The 20,938-nt window shown below is 39.4% G+C and overlaps 1 protein-coding gene across 1 annotated transcript; it reads right to left on the bottom strand.

Annotated features, from left to right (window-relative positions):
- Positions 1–4,578: 4,578 nt before the first annotated feature.
- NMUR2 (neuromedin U receptor 2) lies at positions 4,579–17,475 on the bottom strand. Its single transcript, XM_021697242.1, has 4 exons — positions 16,759–17,475; positions 10,528–10,612; positions 7,799–7,924; positions 4,579–4,850 (listed from the first exon to the last, which is right to left on the bottom strand). The coding sequence occupies exons 1-4, from the start codon at positions 17,473–17,475 to the stop codon at positions 4,579–4,581; spliced, it is 1,200 nt and encodes a 399-aa protein (XP_021552917.1).
- Positions 17,476–20,938: the final 3,463 nt, after the last annotated feature.

Genomic DNA, 20,938 nt, shown 5'->3' with positions numbered 1-20,938 from the left:
TTTATCAGCTCAGTCTAACCATTCTAGCTTACTAAATTCACAGTATATATTTTTCACAATGTATATATTTCACTGGCAATGGTATCATTTAGGTATATGCAACAATTTCTAGGCCATGTAGAGATTAGTTAAAACTTCCAAACATTGACATTACCTAGAAAATGTTTCCAAAGTATAACATATACATATGTCTAATGTAGAGCTCAAATGTGCTTTAATGATTTAAAGGGGGTGGAAAAGGGGAAGGAATAGATTGTTAGGATTTGCTTGGCTTACATAAGTTAGTATGACCTCAAGCTTCCTTATAATGTTTATATGGTACACTTCTACGTATTTAAAAAAAATGAAGTCAGGGCCCCTGGGTGGCCCAGTCGGTTAAGTATCCAACTCTTGATTTCAGCTCAGATCGTGATCTCAGGGTTGTGAGATCGAGCCCCACATGGGGGTCTGCGCTGAGTGTGGAGCCTGCTTAAGATTCTCTCTCTCCCTCTCCCTCTGCCTCACCCCCCCAGATCATGCGGTCTCACTCACTCGCACACTCTCTCTCTAAAAAAAAAGAGGTCTCCAGCCAAGTAGAGAGAATGTGGAAATCTTGCATCTTTTTACAATGAATCCTGTGGGATATTTAAAAACAGATGTATAGGGAAGATAACATGTAGAGCTGTTCCTATTTTCTGCACTGATATTAATGGTCAGCATCCAAGGATAATTCCTGCATTCTAAAGTTAATTATAAAATGCTGATGAGGCTTTCATGTCATAATTAGCATGCTTTAGCTTATTTTATCTCATACCTCTGGGTCAAAATCTGGTCCAGTGACAATTTTTTTTTCAACGAGTTAACCACAACTTTAAGTGGTTTGTAATTACAATGGTGTTATTGGGCTTCTAGTCTATAAACAAATCATATATATTACAGAAAGATGGCATATTGATGGTTAGTGGTGTGCTGATAAGATAGCTCTCTTGGGGAGGGGAGGGGAAGAGCCCCGAGGTAAAATGTTTGCCAATTTCTATGGTGTAAATATTCCCACTGTGGCTGATTTCAGGTTACCAGTCATGAAATACCAGGTTCTCAAAATTCCTAAATATGTAATAATAAACTTTTGTAAGCCAGTCTGAGCTAGCAGCAGCACACCACTGAACTGCTGATACTTACAAACACTAGATTTTTATGTTGGAATAATGAGACTTTTAAATTCTCCTACAATGCCTTCATTTAACTATAACTCATTCATTAAGAGAGTGTCTTTAGGTAAGACTGTTAAGGGTACTTTACAATAGTAATTATAATAATTTAAGTCATAGACTACTTTGAGGAGCTAATCAAAGCTATAAACCTTCTCTACAAAAAAGTACACACTAAGAATTATGAACACAGGGGCGCCTGGGTGGCTCAGTCATTAAGCGTCTGCCTTCAGCTCAGGTCATGATCCCAGGGTCCTGGGATCGAGCCCCACATCAGGCTCCCTGCTCCGTGGGAAGCCTGCTTCTCCCTCTCCCACTCCCCCTGCTTGTGTTCTCTCTCTCGCTGTCTCTCTGTCAAATAAATAAATAAAATCTTTAAAAAAAAAAAAAGAATCTCTGCTGTCTTTATGGGCTAGACAATTAATTGGGCAAGCAACATTCTGAACATCATTCCTTCAGTTCACTAAATTTATGAATTACCAGAGAGCTCAAAAGTCACTGTTTAATTGCAAAATAGTTAAATTACCAGTATTTTAGTAATTGTGTTTACTATCTGGCCTCTTCTGCCATTCCAAAATGCAGAGATCACAAGGACATGATGAGGTCAACTATTGAGTAGCATTGAGCAATTTAGTTTTAGTTTTTCCCTTTATTCTACTAATTGTGTGTGAGCCATTATATCAGCTAACTCTAAGACTTGGGACATTTCAATCTTCATTTTGAAATATAAGTTATATATATATATATATATATATATATGCCTGTGTATATGGATATGTATATAGACCCGATCTCAACACTCTTTTTTTCCCCCTTCTTAAATGCTAGGCTTAATTAAGTCTATTGCCCCTGACTTGACCAAACACCTTTTTTATATAGTCCTATAGCACTTGTATTTTTATTTTGTAGCACACTTCACAAAAAACAAAACAAAACAAAAACACATTTCTTCTATTAGATGTAAACTCTCAAGGCCAGAAAATTCATAACCTGGCATAATGCACATCACCTAATGGGTACTAAGTGATTTGTTGAAAGAAATAATTAATGAGTAAATGATAACTTTTATATACATTTTGAAGAGAAAAAAGGTAAATAAGGAGAAAACAAAAAAAGAGATCAAAGTTATAATCAAGCAGCAAAATTACTAGCTTCAATTTTAGTGTTGTTTCTTTTCCTATCCATCCACCTACAACAGCAGCATATTTAGTTCTGGTCACTAGGAGTTGATGTTAAGGCTGATGACTTTAGTAGATCTTCATTCGAGAATGCCTCTGAAAAGTGAGAAGGAAATTCATTTCTCCTCCATTTCTGAGGTTTTGTTTTGCTGAGTCTTTACTTTTTTTTTTTTTTTAAAGATTTTATTTATTTATCTGACAGAGAGACACAGCGAGAGAGGGAACACAAGCAGGGAGAGTGGGAGAGGGAGAAGCAGGCTTCCCACCGAGCAGGGAGCCCGATGGCGGGGCTTGATCCCAGGACCCTGGGATCATGACCTGAGCCGAAGGCAGACGCTTAACGACTGAGCCACCCAGGAGCCCCTGCTGAGTCTTTTCAACCTAATCCTCAAATGACCCTAGGATTCTGCTCATCAACATAAACCATCACTGGAGGATTCTGATTCATTCAAGTTGGCTTATAATTAGCAAAGAGATTTAAAAATATATATATTGAATCACTTTGAAGATGATTCAATATATATATTAGGAATATATATGTAGTTAGGAAATAATGATGTCAGGGACCGGTACCCCCATTTATCAATAGGATGGTTCATTCAATTTAGGAAAAATTCAGAGACTAAAAGCTGGAAAATGTATGTTTCAGCATCAGTAAGAATCTGGGATTGGGAAGAGCCTTCTTGTACTGCAGGCACTGCAGACATGCTGTTATAATCACAATTGGTTAAATGGCCAACTGAAGGTCAGATATCCCCATCAGAAACAGAATCTTAGTCTTTTGGATCTTAATGTTCCATTTGGAGCTGTTCTTTGACTCAGCACATTGGAATGTGAAGTCAACTCACTCACCACATATTTATTGAACATCTACCATTGTGACAGATATATTGCCAGGGTTCCAGCAACAGCAAAAATGAACACAAGATACTTCATGCCTTTGACAAATTTACATTCTGACAAAACAAGACTATAAATCCCTGAACTGCAAAGCAGAGTGAGGAAGAAACTTAAGAGAGAGACTGACAGAGAGGTCAGATACCATATCTATTTGAATAAATCAAGCAGGGTTTTATGGAGGTACCACACTCAGATGGACATTGAAGGCTGGGTAGGAGAACAACAGATGGAACCTGGAAATAAAGAGGGCATTTTCTAAGTAAATATGTGCTGCTGGGACAACTGGAGCATGTTTTCATTAGAAGAGCAAGTAATCCATTTTGAATAGAATATACATTACATGTGATGACATAACAGAAGATGAGTCTGGAAAGTTGATTTTTCTCATAAGTGTGAAGACTGTTATATAGGTAATGAAAGATTTAGTAAGTAAAAGTCATGGGTTTAGTAAGTAAAAGTCATGGGTTTGAGACCAGTAGTTACTATTTGACTTGGGTTTTTTCCCAAGATAGTAGACCATGTTTATGGTCTATCTGTTTATGGAGTAAGAATTTAGAAATCTATGTCTAGAGCAAACTATGGAAACAGCTAAGTTTGTGTTTGGAATATTTTATGCCTCTTTTGACCCTCTACTATAGCCTTCTCCCACTTTCCATTCTTCTCTAAGTAGAACTTGAATCTGATCCCATTCTGGTGAAGAATGACTGAGAATGAGTTGGGGATCAGGAAGGTGGGAATAATAGTTCTAAGAAGCATCCCCATATTATCAGGAGGACTCTTTGAGTAACAGGCTTCAAAACCCTAATGAATCACATCATAATGACAAAATATGAGGCAGTAGGATAAATACGTTGCTGTGGAAGGACATTGACATGGATCCCTCAAATCAGGTAAAGTAGCATATCATCTACATGTCTCCCTTTTATGTCGCACAGGGGCCATCAGTTGTGAGAGTTACAGCCTATCTCAGAGTGTGGATGACTCAGGACAAATTATTTCCCAAAGTGAAAATTACTCAAGGTATAGGTATCATACTTTACTGGTCATGATTTTTTTTTTTCTTTCCATGAGCTAGTGAAGGGGCATGAGGCAGTTAGGATAATGGAAAGCTAACTAAAAATCGTAAGTTCTGGGTTTTAGATCCAGTTTTAGTAGCAATTTGTTTAACAAAGAAAACCCACACACATTAGAAATGGATATATAAGTTCTAAGACTCATTTTATCTCCCTACTCTCATATCAGAAGCCATAAATTATGGGTGTCCTTCCCTACAGTAAGGCAGCATAAAGGAATGTCAACTCTGAGCATTCCTTTTATGGTGCCTGTCCAGCACAGAGGGTTGTGGGCAGGTGAGAGCTGCGGATAGACAACTGACAAGGAAACTGGGGACCTGCATCTTCAGTCAGGTCCACAAGGTGACATTCTGTCAGGAAGATGTTCCGCTGGGCAGGTGGCCCCTGTGGGTGGTGCTGGGAGTGCCCCTGTTTGCAAGGAGAGATCACATTCCAGAATGCTGCCCGGAAGCGGTGAGAGAGTAGGTTATAGATAATGGGGTTGACGGCTGAGCTCAGGTAGAAGAAGACACCTGGAACACAGGAGATTAAAAAAACAGACACACTGAGGAGAAACTGAGTGAGAGGCATGATAGAGAGAAGCATAAATATTTAACAAAGGCCTCGAATCCCTGTGACTGCCTCTTTTGGAAGTAATAATATAAAAAAGACTCTAATTGAGAATACAAAATGCTCTGAATGGATCTACCGCCTGTGTATTTAGGAATCAAACACAGAAAGATTAAAGAGTCTTGCAAAAAGTTTAGGCTGGCATGGGATCTCTCTGAGATGCTTGGCAATTTCCTTTGATCCCCACTTCTTTAATTAAAGAACATGCTCTCATAGCATTAACAAGAGATGCTTAAGTATCAGAGGAAAGAGAGATGTTTTTATCTCATTGGAGCTTTGCTTAAACTTATAATTTGAAACTGCAAGTAATAGAGGAATGGTAAATCAGTTAAGGCATAGTCCCTGCTGATATTTCTTATGATGCTAACTATCTCTTCAAAAAAATATTCCCCAATGTCCCTTTCCTACCTAGCCTTTCCCCTTGATGGCTCTTCCCACCTTCCAACCCTATTAAATAATTGTACTTTGCCATTTGTTTTCTTCACCAAATGCCTTGCACACTGCCATTTTCCTCTTTGGTATACACACTTCTCTTATTACTACATCCTGTTTTATTTCCCCAACGCCCAAGATGGGCCTAAGGTTGAGAATTGGAGGACTTCATTTATGATCTTGGCCCTTGCTTGTTCTGTGACCTTAGATGGATCTGGCATTACAATTCTTTTCTCTGCCAAATGGGAGTGGGAAAACCATCCTAACCCACCTCCCTGGATTACTGTGAGGATAAAGTTGAGATGCTATCCACAGAGGGACTGAGAATGGCTAAGAATATAAAATAAGTGATAGGTACTGTCAATAACATATTCATGATTGTCCTCATTTACATAGTTCAGGACATACAGAGTGGCATATGCCCTACGCACAGAACTGGGCAGGGAGGAATACAGAAAAAGAATATTTCTGTGGACTGTTAATTCATTCAATACATTCTTATTTTGTGCCAGAAACTTTGAGGCACATTGGTAGGTAGTAGATTTAGACTTTGTTCTCTAAGGATAGGGAACAGTATTACAGAGAAATAATCTATGCCTAACTTAAGCAGTTGACAGAGGAACAATACCAAACTGTATCTGTTAAGAGCAAAATATGTGATACTAACAGTCATCCTATGGAAATTCACATGATAGCATAAACACAAGGACTATAATGATCATGAAGGATTTAATGGTAGCGAGTGATTGAACATTAACCAGCCCCTGAAGCAGGCAGGAGATAGCTGGGGAAGAGAGGAGAGAGCACTCCTGGTAGAAGGCATAGCCTGTGCAAATGTGCAGAGACAGGAATAGTTACATTGGGCAGGAATAATGCAGAATCTGCAGAACTCTCTAATTAACCAGTCTGACAAATGCATGGCTTATGAACGGAAATACATAACTTGATCAAAAGGCAAGTTGGAGGCCTTTTTTTGGTAGCATTTAAGAGGTGTAGACTTCAGCTGGTTGACAATGTGGGGAAGAGAGAGATATTTTAACAGGAAAATGTTAATATAAATGCTGTAATTTGGAAATCTTAAAATGGTTGTCTTGATGCATCTGGAGATGTAGAGTCAACTAGTCAAGTCTCATGTGATCTCGTGCTGTTCTCCAATTTATTTTATCACTTCCGTTTTTCTCAGCTTAATCACAAAGATAAGCTAAGAGCTATAAATATTTTTGAGATTTCACCCAGAATTCATAATTAATTTAACATGGAGGAAAGTACTAATGTCCAGGTATAAACTGTTCACAAGCCCTGCTGAGTACAAAAGAGAGGGTGATTGAAAACAGATAATATACATGGCATTCAATACTCCTATGAACATTGTGGTCTTTGCTTTATGCACATGTCGAGCTTCCCGCACACAAGTTGCTCTTCTCTTTCTTCTCTGGTGATGTCTCTGATCATCTAAAGAGCTTGTAGAACCAGCCAGTGACTCACCGAAGTAGGGGGACAAGGTGGTCTGCACCTAAGTCTAACAGTCACACTAGCTAAGAAAGAAGGACTTGGGTGACCATTCTTTGTTCCACTTTGGAGTAAAAAGCCCTGAACTTGAAGTTGGGTGACTTGGGTTGGAATGCTGTTTTTACCATTGGCCAGCCAAATGACTTTGGGCAGGTGAGTTCTTTTTTGTGGAACTGTTCTTTCAGCTGTAAAATGGTGATGATAACATCTACTTGTTGTGATGATTATAGAAAGATACGTAGTATTGTGCAGCTTAAAAAGCTATTATTTCATTTACTTCTTACCATCAGCCTATGGGTTGTATAGAGTAGGCATTATCGCCATTTTACAGTTGAGGAAACTTTGACATGAAAGAGGCCCCGTTCTTCAGATCACTCCGAATATTAATGATGGGAGTGAGATGCAAATCCAGGTCCTCTGATTTAATGACCTTTCCACCACTCTTTTCACCGAATTCCATGGTATCCTTCACAAGCAGCATTAAAGTAGCCTAAAAGAAGACCTTGATACCTTTGGTTGCCTTTCATGAGGATCTAACACTTGCTGAAGATAATATGAGATTTCAGGGATTAAACATGGATGTTTAATTAATAAGAACCAATTCAATCATGTGGTCATTGGAAGTAAAACAAAGGAATCACCTCTTAGACCATTTTCCTGCTGTAATCATCATGCTTAGAGTTGAGGTCTTCAATAAAGTAGCATCTAAAACACTGATCTGGTATATTTCTTTTGGACCCATAACATACCTAATCGATATATGAATAAAATAAAAATCAAATGTGTTCTTTATTGTATGGTGGGTCTCCATAATCATAGTATATCCAATAGAACCTATTGCTCTAAGCAAGATGATGCAGCTGCAATTACCTGAACACATGTGATGCAACCAAACCAGCCAAAATTTTACCTGACACCACATGGATGAGATTGAACGCAGCAGCCAGGGATTCAGTCCACTCCTCCACAAAGCTGAAGAAGAGCCGATCAATGTGGAATGGGGCCCAACAGAGAGCAAACACTAAGACCAAGACAACTGGAAAAGGATGATGAATGAGAGAGCAAAAGACAGTCAAAGCAAGGATAGGTATGCAATGCCCACTCTGAGTCCGTCCATTCCTTCTAACATTCCTCCCCCCCCACATGTTTCCTAAGCTATCATTTTAATGGACCATCTAGATCGTAATGAGCCTTTACATAGAATATTTACACATGAGAATGAATTGTATAGGATTTAGAATCAGTTTTCCATACGATTGTACAAGATTTCTTGTATAATTTAAGTTTACTTCGGAACACTTAAAATAGTATTGACTTTATTCAAAGTTCTGAAAGCATTCTATTGTGGAAAATATGTTGGAAGAAGATTGTTGGAACCACATAAACTGGTTATAGAAATAAAGTGACTGGGTTCAAGCAATTGGTGTTTTAAAGTCATAGATTAATAACAACTATTAATATAGGATGTAGTGTAAATGTATGAATTTATCTTGTTACTCTAGAAATAATTAGAAACTTCTGTGAATTCAGTCATTCTGTAAGGGGTGGGAGGGACATAAAGAAAGAGAAGAATCATGAGCATAATATTGCTTTACAAGCATCTTTTGATTGGGATGGGGATGTGTCTATTATATTATAACTTTCTAGATTACAGATTTCCTTCCAATACTTTTTATTTTTATTTTGAAATAATTATAGATTCACAGAAATATACTATTGCCCAGTTTTTGTTTTTTTGTTTTTTTTTTGTTTTTTTTTTCCAGCTCCCAAGACAGAGATTAGTGCTACCATAGTTTCTCTTCGGGGCATTCAATCTTCACCAATATAAATATGTAAATATATTTTTTCTCTTCTGAAGTTATATAATACTTTTATTTCCCAAGACATGATGCTGGAGATTTGCCTCAGAACAATCTTGTAGGGGCTAAGGAAGAGATAGGAATATAGATGAAACAAGATTAGCTATGAGTTGATAATGTTTGAAGCTGGGTGATGGGTGTTTATTTTATAATTCTCTGAACTTGTGAGCACATTTGAAGTTTCCAGAGTAAATGGTACATATAGTTGCTGTTAGCAGTAAACATATTCGGAGTAAGCGGTCTGCCTGTCTGTTATGGTTGCAAGAATACCTGAAAGATTCTTCTGAGTTTACCCCCCAAAGAAAGGTCCCTAATCTGCTCACTATTGCCTACTATTCCCTTTAGTTAAAAATTTAATTAGTGTTGGGCTGCCTGGGTGGGCTCAGTAGGTCAAGTGTCCAACTCTTGATTTCAAGTCAGGTCATGATCTCAGGGTCAGGAGGTCGAGCCCCTCATCGCTCAGCAGGGAGTCTGCTCGGGATTCTTTCTCTCTCTCTGCCCCTCCCCCTCCCCCCAGTGCTCTCTTTCTCTCTCTCTCTCATATAAATAAATAAATCTTTAAAAAAATGTAGTTACTGTTAAAATCGAACTCTACCCCCCAAAGACAAATAAATATTGTATATTTTATCACCGTGACTTTAATGTGAGTGTACTCTTTTGCGAGCAGATTATGATCAAGGAGAAAGGGAAGAGGGAGATAATGAAGACATGGGATTTCTTAATAGGGAAAGTCAGATGCCAACAGAAGCTAAACAATTTCCAAGAAGATGACTATTAGACAAACTTTAGTGACTTCACAGTTTTTTTGTTCATAAACACCACACAGTTATAGTGAGTGCTTTATATGCATATTAGCCTGAAGGATTTGTTTCTTCCAAACCTTAGGTTTTGACTTGGGAAGTTTATTATAAATCTCCTTTCTCATCAATATCTCTCATACCCTAGTGTAGGATCATATATTTTTATAACATTCTTTTGGGAGAGTGTAGATCAGCGCCTGGATTTTTAAAATATTTTATCTATGCAAAAGAGTGTACTTTTTTTATATAAAATGATACAATATTATAGGCGGGATGACTGTTTACTCTTGGCCAGATGTTCTTAACCTGGAATTAAAAGGGAGTCCAAGGATGGTTGTCAGGAGGTGCATGATCCCCTGAAATGGATTATAAAATGTTTTGTGTATGTATATTTGTACATTTTCTGAGTGTAGAGTCCAAGCTTTCATCATATTTTTTTTTAAAAACTTATAACTCAAAATAGGTTAAAAGTCACCTGCTCATTTTACTTTATTTTTTTTAAGATTTACTTATTTATTTTAGAGAGAGAGGTGGGGGAGGAGCAGAGGGAGAGGAAGAGAGAATCTTAAGCAGACTCCTTGCTGAGCACGGAGCTGACTCGGAGCTCCATCTCATGACCTGAGCTGAAACCAAGAATCAGACACTAAACCAACTGAGCCACCCAGGCGCCCTCACCTGCTCATTTTAGAGAGGAAAAGAAATGCTCAAAATCTCAGAGAGTGAGATTTACAGAGTGAGATTTATGGAATACCACACAGAGTGTATTACAAGGATGCAACTTAGTGCATTGTTTGAGGGTTGAAAACTATAAAATAGAAACAAAACAGGTCCTAGGAGCTTGGGAAAAACCGAGGTTTTGATGTTACGTTTCAGGAGAATTTTTATTCTGATCCCAGCAGCACTTTCTCAGTACTAGATGCAACTCCTTTGCTTTCACAAACAAACAAAACAAACAAACCCGAACAAAGTGGAGGACTTACACAGCATTTTGGTGACTGATTTTCTGGCTGATCTTTGAATATTTGCAGTCACTTCATCCGCCCCAAGGAGTTGGTCTTTCTTTAGCTGCAAGGGAAGTGGAAAAAGATACTAAGGGAGGGAAACATTGTTTCCTTCTGTCAAGATCCCAGAAGTGTAACTCTAACGCTCATTTTGCAGACAAAAATCTGGGAGTTAAAGAAACATAAGACTTTGTCAAATGTTTAACAGTAAATTGGAGGTGAAGTTGGATCTGAGTCACCTAACTCAACTGGACTGATGGTTGTGGCTACCTTGCAAAGCTTCTATGTATCATATGCTATTCTAGAGAACCCTAGTTATGCAGTATATTAATAGGCATTCCATGAAAAGTGTGAAATCTAAAGTAAAAAATGTTAGATAGGCTTTTCATTCATTCATTCATTCATTCAATAATTATTAGAATGGAATCCCTCTGCTATAGGGTAGGTAGGCACTAGAAAACAAAATGGATATTGTTCCTGCTTCATAAAGTTTATAGTCTTTATTGTGGGTCTTCTCAGAGCCTTTAATGTGCTTGGTGGACATTATGAACACCTTCTTGGGGGTTTGTGTATCATCCTTCCCCCATCCCCACTTTCCACACCCCACATCTCCCATCTCAACCTCAAGGGAGATAGTGCTTCTTTGACTCAACAATATCCCCTCTGACCCAACCCTTTTCAGTGGAATCTCTAGTATATCTTGAGGAGCACAATTTGGAAAAATCTGTGTTATTAGTATTACCGATAAGAGTGCCTATGTTTCTGAGTTTAGATGTTAAAATATACTCATCCTGTTGCAAGATGTGGTGATCCATGAAGAAGTATAATATCAAATATCAAATATTAACACTACATGTGCATGCAATTTTCCCTACCCTGTTCAAGTCCCATCTACTCTTGAAGACTCTGGTGGCCAATGTAGCCCATTTTCTTCTCCTTCCTCTGAACTCCCATAGCACTGAAGATCTGCATCATTCACCTAGCTGTAGAATTTTCTTCTCTTTAATTCACATATTTTTAGTTTTGGAGGATATACAACCAGATGAAGAAAGCTTTAAGGACTCATGATAAACTACCATCAAGCATCTAGAAGATAGTACAGTATGTATTTGTGATTGATTCTCTAGTACTGATTCTCTTCTTCTCCTACAAGTGGTACCCTGATTTTGCTTTAGGGAATTTAGTCCTTCTGCATTGCTAGTCATTAATTTGGATGGGAATGATCCCATCTCCAGCTCCAGGTTCAGAACATGAACAATGTAGCTACGATCCATCAATCACAGTGACTGCATAATTGGAATCAAAGCGATTTCAGATACTTGCTTGTACTTCTAGGAATGGAAGTTTTATTTCTCTTTCACTGGGAGCCTTCTTGTTCTCTGCATTGAGTTCTGGAATACAAGAGCTACTTTTTTTCCCCACCATGAAGAAAGTGCTTGGAACCACCAATGGCCTTCTGTGAGGATCTTGAGGTTAAAATCAACAGTATAAAAAGAAGAGCAAAGAAACAGAAATAAAGCTAGGTCTTTGAGAACATTGTGTGTTTTATGGGATTAATCTTCATCAAGAGCCAGCTCTACCTCTTGACTTCTCAGGTCTCTACTTCCCATCATATTTTGCCAGATTGAGTTGGGGTTCCTTCATTAGCACTGTAGAAAGTTCTGACACACTGATCAAGGGCATCAGGTGGAAAGAAAGCTCAACTTACTCTATATAGTCTTGGGTAGATATATGGAAGATGTATTCCAATTCAAGATAAAAAAGAGATTGATGTGGTTATGTGCAACAGTAGAGCAAACCACTTTAAGAATCAGGGAGCTTCCTGGGCTGGATGGCATTTTTACAGAATACTTTAGAGAAGGTATTTAAAATTAAATAAGACTTGGACGGGAAGGTCATTAAAACTTGCCTCCAAAGTTCAACAAAGGAATATCTTGTCTGTCTAACAAACATGTTAGCTCCTAGAAGTCAGGTAGCTCTCGGGACCACACCAGTCCTGAAGCATCCACTTGGATGATTAACAAACCTGACCATCTGTCTCTGAATATACTGGTGCTCTCTATATACACCTGTGTCTTCACAAAGTGAGGGATTAAAGTTCCTGTGAGATTTGACTCTTCAGAGGTCACCTAGAACTTGGAAAGAAAGAAGGGAAAATACTGTGCAGTTATTGGGAATAGATGGGATGAAACTGAAGATAAGAGGTTATAAACATAATGTAAAACAAAATAATTCAGGTGGAGCATTCATCTCAGCGCTCGGCACGTGATACTCAGTAAGTTATATATAACTATGGTCATTCTGATTATTGTCTTCCTTTTACTCGAAAGACATTATAAAAACTGAATTTTGAGAAAACTGTTATTTATTTATATCTGTGGTCCCACTCATGTGGATTACTGAGTCCCTTTCAGAAATTCTCTTTCTCATGGTACTGCTCACCCATAAGCAGCACTTTTGTTGAGACAAAGAAGCAGCCAGATGCAGAGACAAAAACAAAACAAAACAAAACAAAACAAAACAAAAAACCTTTATATTTAAGGTAAGAGTAATAAATCAAACTGCAAATCTTATTAGCTCATCATCAATTAAATCTACTAAAGGTTCTAATTGTTTCATACCATTTTTAAAAATTTGTCATTGTTACAAGATAGTTATCCCAGTATTTGATTTCAGTCCATAATTAAGAACAATGAAAAACTATTGGGATCTCTTAGTCCCTTCTGTGGGTGGGTTTAACAGTTTTCCTTGGTAATTTCTCTACTTCAAGGAACAATTTCCTTAAATCAAACATAAAGCAAACAGTCCATACAGTTCTTTCATGAACAGGCTTTCTGTACAGTGTAGTTTGCAATGAAAAGAAAATTATAAATGTATTAATCATTGCTTACTTTTCAGCTTCTGTAGGTTTTAGTGATACAACTAGCCAAAGAGAGGGAGAGTGAAAAACTGAATATTTATGCATTGTATACATTATTTCAACAGAATCTGAAGCCCTCTACTATTCTAGTAGAATAGAATCCAAACAATTTGTCTAGCCAATATTAAATACTGCTTTATGTTTGGATACTTTTATTTCCCTTCAGATGTTTAGCAAAGTAGATATTCAACTGTTAAGTATTCTCTCCACTTCTGAACTTTTATTTTAAAAGTGAAGATACAAAAAGAGTGAAAAATTGTGGTTACTGTATAGGAAGCTCAGAGATCTTCCTACCCCACTCTCCTTAGCTGTGTAAGATAAAAGGTGAGGGGGGAGGTCAATGGGGCTGACTTAGGTTGATATATTATGCTGATCAGTTGTTTATATGATTATAATCATTCCAGCAGATGTTTAGTGTGTGGAGACTAAGCTTCAGAATACCAAAATATAATCCTAGCTTTTGTGTAAATATTTCTACAATCTGAACAAAACCTGTTTATTTGAAAAAATTAGTGCAACTCTGTTTGGCATGGCTGCATTCTGCTACAATTCATAATCCATCTTCTTCGATTCAAGTGTTAATGCTGCATGCAGAATTACAAGTACTAGGTGAAAGCTCCAAAAGAACTTCCTCTCAGAGAGAAAGAAACTTGCCCTGGAATTGTCTGTTTTCCCTCTCTAACATGTTCTAACCTTGGAGAGCAGCTTAGTGGATACTCATGTGCTGGAATGATGAAGCAGCCCTGAATGCTCAGCTGTGAACACACATATGGGCTCCCCTCCTTCCTTGGTCCTGGGATTTCATCAGTCTTAGGGGTTTTTTTGCCTTCTGAAGGCAGTGAGTGCCAAAGTCAATCATAACTTTAGATTTGCCAAGGGAGTCAATAACTTAATAATCATCAGATTTGCTTAGTCTCTTTTAAATCTCTTAGGTCAAAAAGCTCTTCAAAATAATGTTTCCAACTCTCTTGCTTTCGAAGGTAGAAAAGCTAAAGTCCAGCAATGAGTAAAATAATTTAACTTCATTCATTCATTCATTCATTCATTCAGATTACAGTCTAGTCGGAGAGAAATAAATTAAGGAACCCACAAGTATAGATTATAAATTGTAATAAATGCAATGAAGGAAAATCACCAGGAATCATACCACATACACAGGGACCAGGTGCAGCTAGAGAGTCAGCGAGAACTTCCCTGAGAAAGTGTGGGTGAAGTATGATTTAAAGGATAAGTTAGAGTTAAAAAGCAAAAGGGATTGTGATGGTCAACAGTAGGAATATTTCAGGCAATGATATAGCAAAAGGTACAGCATTTGCAAAGGCTGTGAAGCCAATGCCATAGGCTAGGGCCTATTTCTTCTGACTGTTAGTCTACAGATCTTTAAATTCCTCTAGCAGTGACTTACTAAGCAGATAGTTCCTTCCCTGGTGTCCCCTGGGTAACAGTTCATCCTTCCTGAGAATAGGAATGTTATAAGTTGCACTATACACACAAACCAAACTAGGTAGTTGCTAAGCTGTTGTCTGAGCTCTCACTTAGCTCCTGATACAAGGTGCCTATAGGTTCATGACAATAAAACAAAGTGAAACACAAGGTAATTGGTTGGGGGTAAGAGGGTGTGTGCTTCCTACTCAAAGTTAAATACTTCTTCCAAATTAACCCAAGATAAATGATTGATTGGTGTTGGACAAAATGGTATTGGTCAGTTCGGGGTGAGATTTCTCATAGGGCTTATGATATTTGGAATCATGCAGAAGTCCTTTCCCTCCAGTGATATACACAGGGCATCCTAAGACACTGCAAGCTAGTCTGGGGTGACATGCGTCTCTCGGTGTAGAGGGCCCAGCTCTCTAAGAGGAGATTGGCAAAACTCTCTGCCTGATTAAATTCACTCCTGTGTTCAGACATCTGTGGTTCTTGGAACTTGTTCTTCCTACTTGGACTCTGCTGTTCACCTTGGGCACAGCAGATACGGAAACGGACCATTGCAGGGCACTCGTTTCTGACATTCCCCTTCCCAGAGATGCACTGAGATGGGAGTACATTAATTGTCACAGAATACGTGGTGGCAGAGCCGTCTGGAAGCAGATGATGTGAATGTGATGTATGATTTGTTTTCCCTTCATTTATAATTCACGTTGCTCCTGCTCACAGATTTTTTTTTTTTCCTCCTTTTTTTAAGTTATCACAAAGTGTTAGAGCTATCAGGAGCCTTAGATATAATCTAATGTGACCTTTTCATTTTATAAATGTGAAAACTAACTCCAGGAGAGAATTGTGTGGCTTGCCTAAAAGTGTGTTTTATGTGGGCTTTAGACCTGGGAGTCTAAATGGTCCCAAGACTGCTTCCTACACAAGCTGCCTCCTTAAATGGGCACAAAGCTGTCACAGTTAGATTTCATCTCTATGAATTTGGATGCAGAATATACCAGGAGAGGAATTATATAGACTCACTACTACCCTCACCAAAAGTAGTTTCTCTCAGCTAATTTAGATCCTAAAAAAGGGGAAAAAATCAGTTTACCACCATGAGTATAGGAACCTCTAATTATTAGGTATGTTGCAAACTAAGTGACAGTTTTTAATTTATCTCAGCTATCATTTATTCCCACTTTCTTCTACTCTATCTAATGTGCTCTGTTCATGTCCTTGTCCCTCATTTCCACCTGATCAAGAGAAATCCAAGTTGGTCCCTCTCAAGCCATATTTTTGCATTTTAGCCTGGTATTTCAACCAAAGGGTCAAAGCAACCATAAGGGACAGTCTGACTTTAAAATTGTATGTCTGTCTTGGAGTAGAAGATAGGCAGAGATAGCTTATGTTATACTCTGGCCAAGTTGGTCCAGAGGAAAATTTCGATGCAGGCAGTAGATGGGGGCAGGAGACAACAGGATGTGGAACAGTCCCTTCAGGGGTGGCCACCTTGCGCTGTTTAAAACAAGGCTCCACCTCAGACCTACTCAATCAGAATTTCCCTGGGACAGGGGCCTGCACATTGATATGCATAGTAAGATTTCTAGGTGATTTGTAGAACTCCTAGGTTTGAAAGCCACAGGCACAGAGGAAGAATAATGGAAAGTGAGTTAAAGGAAATGGTTTATAGTTGTAGTTAGTATTTGCCTAATTTTGAGGCTACTCCTTTAACTTCTGTTTCCCCTTTAGGCTCATTCTGTTTTTCTCTATACTTCCTTCCAATTCTGAATTTCTCCAATTCTAAGTTTTTCCTCTGAACTTCGAGTCAGTGAGAGAAGAAGGGATGCTGCCCTAAGCCAGCGAGCTTGGATACTCACTTTGAGGCCCATAAGGTAGTAGAGGACACTGATGACAATCATGGGGAGGATGTAGAAGAGGAAGGAAGTGACCTGGATGATGAAATTGTAGATCCATATGGGCTTGATGACCGCACAGGTGGCAGAGCCTGGGACCAGGGACCCATTAGGGAAGTAGTGGACCTTGATGCCGTGAATGCTGGTGTTGGGCAGAGAGAAGAGAACGGAGAAGCCCCAGACGATGCCGAGGATCCTGAGAGCCCGCCGCCGGGTGCACTTCAGCTTGGCGCGAAACGGGTGGAGGATGGCCACGTAGCGCTCCACGCTCACCGTGGTGACGCTGAGGATGGAGGCAAAGCACACCGTCTCAAAGAGGGCCGTCTTGAAGTAGCAGCCCACGAGCCCAAACAGGAAGGGGTAGTTGCGCCACATCTCATAGACTTCCAGGGGCATCCCAAGGAGCAGGACCAAGAGGTCGGAGACGGCCAAGCTGAAGAGGTAGTAGTTGGTGGGTGTCTTCATAGTCTGGTGCCGAAGAATCACCAGGCACACCAGGAAGTTACCAACGACCCCCACTACAAAAATCAGTGCATACACTGCAGTCACTGGGAAGAAGAAGTGGCTGCGGGGAGGTCCATACAGGAAGGCCAGATAGTCCTCGGTGCTGTTCAGGTATTTCTCGGATGGATCTTGCAGTTCCTGCTGGTGGATCCAGGAATCATTCTTGTGTTTTTCCATCACTGACGTTAAAATGCAAGACCTGAGACTCCTCTGATATGAGCCTTTGTCCCAGGCTGAGCCAGAAAAGAAAGAGAAAGCAGGCAGGAAAGCAGACTCAGGGGAAAGAGGGTGGGAGAGGAATTTCATGAGTATTTCAGCAGGGTTGGGCTGTTCAGACCCAGATCCCTTTTGAAGAGCTAGAGGCCCCGCCCCTCCACAGTCTGTGGCCCAATGAGTGTGTGTGAGACGCTCAGCAAGAAGACCGCTGGGTCGGAGAGCTGGCTTCGAAGCAGGGAGCTGGAGAGGAGGGGGAGACATTTCTCTGAATTGGAAGGAGCTGGGAAAACAGCTGACACAAACGGTGATGCCCTACCTTAAATACGCTGTTTGAGCAGTGCATTTTGCAGAGTTGTGGGAATCCGGGTGGAAATACAAATTAAAGTTGCAGGGTCTTGGTCAGGAGAGTACAAATTTCCATTGATCCTTGTCACCTGCTCAGCATGACAAGAATGGGAGATCAATAGATTTCTCAAGTTATCTTGTTCTGTTGGAAATTCAGGGCTTTCTGGGGAAAGCATGATCAATGTGCCTTTTTTGGTTTGATTGCATCCACAATAGAATCCAAAGCCTGTAAGAACACTTGCACATCACCTAGCCCTGCCTGTTGTCAGTCACTTCAGTGTCTTTTGGCAGTGCCCTTCCTGTCTCAAAAGGCAGTGGGGTTTAGAATCAGGTACATCCATAGAAATCCTGTAAGACATTGGGAACGTTACTCAAATTCTGCCAGCCTCATTTCCTTATCTGTAAATTGTAGATTCATTCACTCTATTTCATTCAACAAATGCTTCTTGAGGATTCACCATGTACTGGGCAATGTTCTAGGCTTTGTAGAAGCATCAGTGAACAAGCAAGACAAAATTTCTGTCATATGGAGCTTTTCTTACAGTAGGAAATTCTGAAAATATACAAGCAAATTAATAATATGATTGAAGATAATAATTTGTGTTGTGAGGAAAAAGGAAATGGGATTATACAAACAAAAGGCTGGAGGTGTTCTCTTATCAAGGGTAGTCAAAGAAAACTTATCTCAGGAGATGTTATTTGGGCTGAGTTCTGAATGATGAAAAGTCAGTCATAAAAGAGCTAAGGGAAGTGCATTCCCAGCAAAAGTAATAGCAAGTGCAAAAGTCCTGAGGCAGTCACAAGCCTGATGCATTTCAGAAACATCAAGAAGACAAATGTAGATGGGACTTAATGAGTAGACAGGAGAGTATGAGTGATTAGCTTGAAGCGACTGGTGGGGACCAGATCATGTAAATTTTTCTAGGATGATATAGCAGACTGCAGAGAGAAATCTTTGGAAAGTTTTGAGCAGAATTAAGAAGGGTAAAGTTTTAATAGGATGTAGGCAGGAGGCTGATACAGTATTCTAAGAAATAGTAATGCCTCGGATTATGGCTTGGAGTACTATGGTAGCAGTAGATTTGGGAGATATCTGAGTTTGGGAATATTTTTGCAAGGGATGGTACCTTATATGATTGTTGAGAAGTTTAAATGAGAGTACTTATGTTAAAGCACCTTATACTTAAGAGATGCTCACCAAATGTTAATTATTTTTCCCTTTTATTTGTTAAATTGAATGGTAAAACTGAGACTAAAGAGGTCAAGAGGTCAAGTCCAAGAATAATCTGTTGGTCAGGTTGGGGCAGTATATGCTGCTGTAAGAAATGATATCTCAGTGGTTTAAAACAGTAAAGATTTATTTCTCACACTATGGATTTATCATTGGTCAGCTGGAGGGTCTGTCCTGTGCTGTACTTACTCTAGGATCCAGGCTGGTGGAGTGGTCACTCTCTGGGACTTTGATGATCATCGCGATAAAAAGTGAGCTCTGGAAGGTCGCAAGTAGGTAATCATAAGCCCCAGCCCAGAAGTGAGTAATACATGGCACCTTTGCTCATAGCTCCCAGCTCTTTGTCCAGGGCTAATCATGCGTATCCACTCAAACACAACACGGGCAGGGAGTGCTCTCTTACCATATTCACAGAAGATGGAGAAGCAGGAAAATTTGCTGAACAGCCTTAACAATGACATACATAGAAAGTCATGGCAGAGCCAGAATTGGAGCCCTCTCATTCATGATGAGCTCTGACGTTGCAATCACTATTAGCAAACTTGAATATATATTTCTGATCAAGTGTAAGTATTGGGATGCAGTCTCTCATCGAGATGCAGGGCCATTAAAATCATAAGGGTGGACAGTAACAGATGTGAACTCGAGACTGGGACAACGAATTAAAGATTCAAAGGCATCTCTATTGTGACAGGGGAGGTTTAATCAAATAGAACGGTGTCTAGTAAGGGATGCGAGAACAGGCTGGGTGCAGGGAGATGATGTAGAAGTGATAAAGGTGTGGACTCTAGTGCAGACTTGGGGTTCACATCCTGGGCATGCCTCTTACTCGCTGTGTAACCACAAGAATCTTATTTAACCTCCTTGAGTCTCAGTTATCCCATCAGCAAAATGAGTAAAATAGTACTGCCTGATAGGATTGTTAGTAGAGTGAAATAGCTTCTGATGAAATGTTTGAGACAGCCTGGTGATGGGAATTAAGGAGGGCACGTACTGCATGGAGCACTGGGTGTTACAGGCAAACAATGAATCATGGAACACTACATCAAAAACTAATGATGTAATGTATGGGGATTAACAACATAATAATAAAAAAATAAATAAAATGGCACAGTATTTTAAATAAGGATTTAATAGTAAGGTATGTAATAAAATAACGATTTAATAGAAGTGTATTTTTATTGGGGTCAAAAATACTTGAAAGATTTAAAACTGGGAGATGTGTTTGGGAGTGTTCATGTGAAAAGGACTTCTCAGTTTTAATGAACTATCAGTACAGGAGAGCAAGTCAAAGTCGCTGATAAGAAATTATATGCACATCTATTCCCCAGGTTACCTGGGTCTGGATCTGCACTGTCTAGCTATGTGAGGACGGTGAGACTGAGGAGGGGTTCAGTATCCCAAAGGCAACATTTGATGCAGGTTGGGAATGTTTGGCCTAAAGAAGACTCAGAAGAGTGAAGTGCGATATGAGGGTCACCTTCAAATGTTTGACAATATGTTTGGATGACACCTAAGGAAAGAGGGGGAAGCTCATGTGGAGAAAACCCAAGGAAGCCACAATAGGGAGTCAGTTCCCCTGGAATTTCCTCATAATCAAACAGAAAACCTCTTAGAATTGTTTACCTGAATGAAAAGAAGCTTAAGTTTTTATCTACCAGTTCCTGTCCCCCGTTGTTTAAAGGTTGCTCCTGGGGGCAGTAACTCCCCTACATCTCTAGACTGTTCTTGCTCGTGGGTTGAACAAGCTTCCATGTTGTCAGAGAAGGTTATGGGATAGAGAAATAGAAATGTAGCATGAACTTATGGCGCAACTCTATCAGCAGAGGTAAGTCTGAGCATGCACAG

The sequence above is a fragment of the Neomonachus schauinslandi genome, chromosome 7 (genome assembly GCF_002201575.2).
Source record: "Neomonachus schauinslandi chromosome 7, ASM220157v2, whole genome shotgun sequence".
Lineage (NCBI taxonomy): Eukaryota > Metazoa > Chordata > Mammalia > Carnivora > Phocidae > Neomonachus > Neomonachus schauinslandi.
The sequence above is the reverse complement of the archived record's forward strand: the minus strand, read 5'-3'. Positions and strand labels throughout refer to the sequence as shown.

What these genes read in the sequence shown, in the direction of transcription:
- NMUR2 (XM_021697242.1), bottom strand. Translation starts at nt 17,475, where the DNA reads ATGGAAAAACACAAGAATGATTCCTGGATCCACCAGCAGGAACTGCAA. An exon ending in ATCAGTCACCAAAATGCTGT is followed by an intron (nt 7,925 to 10,527) that starts GTAAGTCCTCCA and finishes ATCCTTTTCCAG; the next exon opens with TTGTCTTGGTCTTAGTGTTT. An exon ending in TCTCATCCATGTGGTGTCAG is followed by an intron (nt 4,851 to 7,798) that starts GTAAAATTTTGG and finishes CCTGTGTTCCAG; the next exon opens with GTGTCTTCTTCTACCTGAGC.